The sequence below is a fragment of the Alexandromys fortis genome, unplaced genomic scaffold (genome assembly GCF_014885135.2).
Source record: "Alexandromys fortis isolate MF-2015 unplaced genomic scaffold, M_Fortis_MF-2015_v1.1 scaffold_6, whole genome shotgun sequence".
Classification (NCBI taxonomy): Eukaryota; Metazoa; Chordata; class Mammalia; order Rodentia; family Cricetidae; genus Alexandromys; species Alexandromys fortis.
The window spans coordinates 9,793,786-9,799,785 of record NW_026067902.1 but is presented as its reverse complement, the minus strand read 5'-3'; the positions used below and the strand labels follow the sequence as shown (position 1 = coordinate 9,799,785).

The following is a 6,000-nucleotide window of genomic DNA, read 5'->3' as shown; positions in this document are numbered from 1 at the left end:
CTGTGGGCAGGTTCTTGTTGTAATCCCCTAGGCCCAAAGATAGACAACCGATATTCCTGCTAGGGTTGCCCTGTGGTCCTGCCAGGACTGCTGCCAAACACTTCTCAAACACTTCCTTGCCCTTGGTACATGGTAAGCTCTTCTTAAAATGCAGTGCAAATATCAACTCATGTAACCCTCCCAATGGCAGTTCTGGGTCGCTGCTCACATTGGCCAGGCAGCTTAAAGGAAGCCAAGACACAGAAACAAGGTCTTTCTCCAAGTCTGCAGCTTATGAGCTGGGGAGGAAGGATCTAAATCTTGGGCGCTGGTCCCTCTGCTCAACAGCTGCACCTTGCTTGCCTCTCTGGGAGAAAAAACACAGAACCAGGCTTTTGGCCAGAGGTGCAGAGGACAGAGGGGTGCCAATACATAAGGGGCTTTCTGCTGGAGGGCTGGCCTTAGGCAATCACCCTCCCTGTTTGAGCCTCAACATCCTCTTTATTAAGAGACGGAGCCAGCAGGGCCCCCTTTGCTTCATTATGTCCCTCATCTGCCATCATGGGAAGCAAAATTGGCTATCTCTGAACTTCCTTCAACTCGGAAAGTCTCCAATTAGTAGAGGGTCTTGATGCCTCTTCCCCACCCTGGTGCACAGTCTTCCTCAGATGACCAACAACCACTTGAGTGCTTCTGGTGTTTCCCCCAAGGAAAGGCGGAGCTAGGGTGCATCCAGAGGCTCCTTTGGGATGTTAGTTCTCCTTTCTCCCATCTTCCTCGTTAGGGTCACTGTTTTGCAGCCCAGGCCTCTCCCAGCACAGTTCTGTCTGTGCCCTGTCCAACCTCAATCTATTCTCCCTGATGAGAAGGCCTCTGGTCAGTCTCCTCCCTAAGGCCCAGCCCTACCCTTCTCCTTTCGCTGCCACCCCTTTCTTCCTGCTCCTCTCCCCCAGTGCGTCTTTACCAAGAGGCACTGAAGTCCTTCCTACACACACGCTATTTTTGTACCATCACTCTCTCCTTCCTCTCCCCCTTCCCCCTGCATTTACTTCCTGCTTTTGCTTTACCTCGGGCCAGCTTGGAAAGATTTGGGTCCCTAGGACCCACATCCACCCGGGGGCCGACCTTCTGCTTTGGGACACATGGACAGGGCCCCTTGGGGAGGGGCAGAAAGCAAGCCTCCCCGCCTCCTCCGTTCTCTACCCTGGGCCAGCGCGTCACGGGCAGCCTCTTGCCCACCGGAGGGGAGGACTGGCCAGGGTGAGAGACCGGGGCCAGTGGCAATCGGCCGCCACTTCCCCAGTCCACCTTAAGAGGACGGAGTAGCCAGCCCGCGGCGCCGACCTCAGAAAAACAAGTTTGCGCAAAGTGCTGCGCGGCCAGCCTCTGGGCAGCGGGAGCGGTGCTTCCACCGCCTGGCAGCCCTGCGCGCGGCGGCGCAGGTCCGAGCGGCTGGCGGGGACCCGCACGGGCAGAGCGGGCTCGCGCAGAGCCGAGGCGGGCGGCGCAGCTCGCGGGGCGCACTGGGGCGCGGGCGGGAAGGTGCGGGCGCGGGGCGGGGGCGCTCGGCCGGGCCGCCCTCGCGCTGGCCTCGCGACGGCTCCGCGCCGCCCGCACTCGCTCTGCGAGCTGTCTCTGCTCGCGCTCGCTCTCGGTGCTCGGTCCCCGCTCCCTCTCCCTCTTCCTCTCCCCCTCTCTCCCTCTCCCTCGCTATCCGCTCCCCCGCCCCCGTGCCTCTGGCTCTGCGCCTGGCTCCCTCGGGTCCGCTCCCCTTTCCCGCCGGCCTGGCCCGGCGTCACGCTCCCGGAGTCTCCCCGCTCGGCGTCTCGTTGTAGGAGGGGGTCAGATCACCCCGCCGGGCGGTGGCGCTGGGGGGCAGCGAAGGGGGAGGGGCCTTAGTCGTTCGCCCGCGCCGCCCGCCGCCTGCCGAGCGCGCTCACCGCCGCTCTCCCTCCTTGCTCTGCAGCCGCGGCCCATGGAGCCCGCCGGCCCGGCCCCTGGCCGCCTAGGGCCGCTGCTGCTCTGCCTGCTGCTCTTCGTGTCCTGTTCCTGTTCAGGTAAGCACCCTCAGCTCCCCACTGCCACCCTCCCCAGGCTGCGGCTCAGGCCCCGCACACTGCCGCTCAGCTCCTGTCGACGGATGCCTGTAACCGGGGTTACAGATGCAAAATTGAGGCCCAGAGAGGGTCAGCCACTTGCCCAAGGTCACATAGCCAAGGCTAGAAGCCAGGATAGAACTCTTCTACGGATCTGCCCTGTGGACTGTGACTGGGTAGCCCTGCGCTGAGCAGCAAGGTATAGGAATGAGTTGGTTTTTACCGTACCCCTTGCCCAACCCGAATGAGGAGGCAGGCTGGCGATTGCTTTCGGCAGTAGGGCGCCTGGCTTCCCTAGTAGCTCCCTTGCTAGACTTGATTGGAGAGAGGGTGGGGGGCAGAGGTCCTCCCGCGCTGCTGGGCTGTTGGGATGAGGGAAGAGTGAGCTCTCCCCCTAGTACCAGAGCAAGCCTGTTAGTGTATGGAGGTGTGTGTGTGAGGGGAGAGAGGCCTGGGTAATCAGCAGACCCTTGGGAGACACAGTGGGTTTACCTGTGGTGGCACAGCCTCTCCCTGGATGATCTCCTCCTGCTACCCTCCTGCCTTCCTTAGGCAGGCTTCCAGAAGCTCCCTGCAGTTCCCGCATGTACCTGTGGCTCTGAGCTTGTCTTCTTTGTTGGTCTACATCAAACACCTGGCTGTCTCCAGCAGGAGGGCTCTGAAGGCCGGTTGGCCAAGGAGTGAGGTCACCATTCAGGAGTCCTGCATCTTAAAAGGGTTTTTCAAAAATCCTGGGTCTCTCCAGGAAGGATAGGAAGGTCAGAGACTTAGCTGGGGAGGGAGAAAAGGGAGCCTTGTTTAGTGTCTTCTTGGATCGGTGTTATGAGCATAGTGATCTCTGTACCACCCTGCTTTTGCAGGGAGGTAAAGATGTTCTCGGCATTCCCTCCCTCCTTACCAACGTTTGCCTAGAGCCTGGCATCCTATAGCAGCAGAAAGAGGGGCGAGAGAGCCAGCCCCAGGGAAGAGAGAACCTGCAAGCTGGAAGAGGTGGGGCAGCCAGGAGGTTTCCCCTGATCCCGGGAACCCACCAAGTGCCCCTCCCCATTCATAGTTTTCAGTCACTGTTGGGTCCTTTCGGGGCCAACGGATGCATTTTGCCTCTCTCCTCTGAGTGGTGCTGGGGTCTGATGTGCTTCCTCCTGCCTTGCCAGTGCCCCAGCCTTGCCCTGCCATCCTCCAGGACTCGGGAGCCCACAGGCATCTCTCTGACGTCCAGAAAGCTGGGCTCAGATTAATATCTAAATGCTTACCCTAGACCTCTTTCTGACCAGGCCCCTGTGGTTCAGTCCCTGGCAAATGGGTAGTGACTGACAAGTGTTCAACCCAGCAGCCTGCCCTTCCTGGGCTCTGGCTGGGGGATGGCAGCACCTATCTTAGGAGCGTATTTCCCCCCCTTCCCCACCCTGACTTTTTAAAACTATAAAATGGTAAAGCTGGACCTTCATTTCCAACCCATTCAGCATCAGTAACCTGAAACGGTGGGAGCGGTGAAGGGCCATAGGTTAACTTCGTAGTGTTAAGTCTTAGGAGGTGAGAATGAGATTCTCGGTGAGGAAGGGGGCGGGTGTATGGCCACTGAGCTGCAGCCTCTCAGCAACCTGCACCCTTAGTTCACTGGGGCACAGCGTCAAGCTCACCTCTTTCCTATGGGAGGGGACTTCAGCCCCCACTGGACTCGGTCTCCCTTATTCAGGGTGTGGTATTTACAGCTAAGAAGAAGTCAGCTAGAAGGATGGGCAGGTAGACGGCAGTGGTCCAGTTTTCTAGGAACATGGATTTGTTTGAGCAAGGAACCCAAATGTCAGCTTAGAGAGGACAGCTTTGGGTGGAATGACTGCTGTCTCTGGCAGAACTGTCATCCTGGGAGGTGTCATGTGATTGCTGGGCTTCACAAGATCACTGCTTGGGTGAAGGGAGCTGGTCATGTGAATTATTGCCTCCGGGAGGCAGGAGAGGAAGTTTCTAAAGATTGCGCTTGACACAGATGATGCCAAAGGAAAATTCTAAAAAGACTCCGGTGAAGTCACCGCCGTGGGTTCTTGCAGCGGGTGTAGGGACCAAGCCTGAGATTCCCAATGAGATGGGAACAGGCTTCACAGTCGACTACAGGATGCTTACCTGGCCCCGGCGGGGCGGGGACTCTTCTGCTCCAGTAGGAGGTAGCCGAGGGAAGTCGAGGTTCCAGTTTTGAGGGCCAGTGGCCCCTCCAGTGAACCTGTGACCCTTGGGTAGATGCTAGCATGACGGTGGCTCCTCTGTGCTTTCCTAAGCCCTATAGCTCTTCTCACTTCCTCTTTCATAGGAGAAAGGGGGTGCAGTGGGAGCTAGCTGCGGCGCTTGACGTGCAGAGGATTTTGGAAGGTTCATTGAAGGCTCGGTGTTCTCTGGCTACTTTGTGGCCATTAATTTTCCCTGCTCCCATGTCATGGGGACACATGGGCTGATTTTTCTTTGCTTGCGCTCAGTCCATAAGAAGTCCTGATTTGAACTGTGTCGAGAGAGGGAAGAGAACCCATGTTTACAAAGTAACTCGCTGCGTTCCAGGCCTGGTACTTTGTCTACACTGCCTCATTTACCAGCGGTGTGCCATTTGGCTCTTCTTACCAGTGATATACAGATGAGGAAAACTGAGTTCAAAACTTGTCCCGGGTGTAAGTGGTAAAGGAGCCAGAATTCCGGATTCAGCTTCTGGTGGGAGGAATAAAAGGCTTGGGAGCATGCAGTCTACACTGTTGGGGTAAGAAGAGCCACCTGAGGCTTAGTTGGAGAGTTATAGGGGGTTCCTGTGAGCAAAGGCTTTTGGTTGAGCCTCTCTGCAGCCCACTGAGCGGGGCACTGGCAGCCTCTTAGCTGCACAGATGTCAACACACAGGGAGTGATGTGGCTCGAACAGAGGCCCCATCTGGGCTGGTGAGCTCTGGATTCCCCGGCACTGGAAGGCTCCTCCCTGCGTCTTGCCCTTTGCAACAGATGGAGCGCAGTGGGCGAAAGGAAGGGAGTCTAAAAGTGCTGAGTGGCTCCCACATGCACCCCCTCGCTGCTTGCAGTGCCTGCGTGTGACAGGTTATTTCTTACTTGTCATCATGGGCTGATGGAAGCGGACCCTCCTTAACCGTGCTCAGACTCCTGGGCACAGCTGTGAGGACCGCTCTGTCAGGTCACGCCCCAGCTCCACCACTCTTGGGTGGTTCTTTGAACTAAAATTTCCTGGAAGGAAAAAAAAAAGCAACACCAGGGCCTGGGTGTCCCCCCCCCCCCCACCAGACCTCAGTTCCTACATGTTTTCCAACAGGAATATAGTTCATATGCTGTGAGCTCACGAGGCTTCTCCACTGCAAACTGAAGTCTGAATGGCCACTCACACACCTCCCAAAGGCCAGAGGAATCCCACAGGGGAGACCCCACCACCCCACACGAACAAGAGGCATTTGATTTGTACTACCTCTGTTAATGTGCAGCCTAACCCAGTTTGGCTTTTGGACAAATCCGTGTGCCTGGCTAGTAGCTTCTTATCTCTCTACTTTTGCTTCTGCTGTTCCATCAGAAATGACCTTTCCCGCACTTCCTTGCCTCCCTTTGTCTTAACCCTCATCCTCCCAGGTTCACTCTACATGCCTCCCGCTCCAAGGAGCTGATTCCTCTGACCCTCTCCCATGACTTTATCCGTTCCTTTCTGAGGCTACTTACTATATCTTCTCTGTTTGGTGCCTGCGTATTGCGTGTTTAACTCTCAGATCTGCTTCTGCAGCCCCACTGACTATTAGCCTCACCGTGTACACACAACAGTGCCAGGACCCCCTGGGGAGTCAGGTCTGGTCCTGCCACCTACTTGAACAATTTGCTGAATTTCTCTGGGTCTCCTTTTTTTTCTCTAGAAAAGAGGGATGTCATTAGCAGCTCTTTCTCAGGGAATAAGTCAATT

General features: G+C 56.8%; 1 protein-coding gene across 4 annotated transcripts in view; it reads left to right on the top strand.

The window, feature by feature from the left end:
• The first annotated feature begins 1,054 nt into the window (after nt 1–1,054).
• Nucleotides 1,055–6,000, top strand: part of Sirpa (signal regulatory protein alpha) — a 37,702-nt gene continuing 32,756 nt past the window's right edge. For 2 of the 4 annotated variants that reach the window (XM_050133684.1, XM_050133665.1), the window contains exon 1: nt 1,428–2,036. In XM_050133684.1, coding sequence (XP_049989641.1) covers nt 1,955–2,036 — 82 coding nt within the window. In that variant the 5' untranslated portion in view covers nt 1,428–1,954. The other 2 variants (XM_050133677.1, XM_050133671.1) reach the window with 2 other exon arrangements.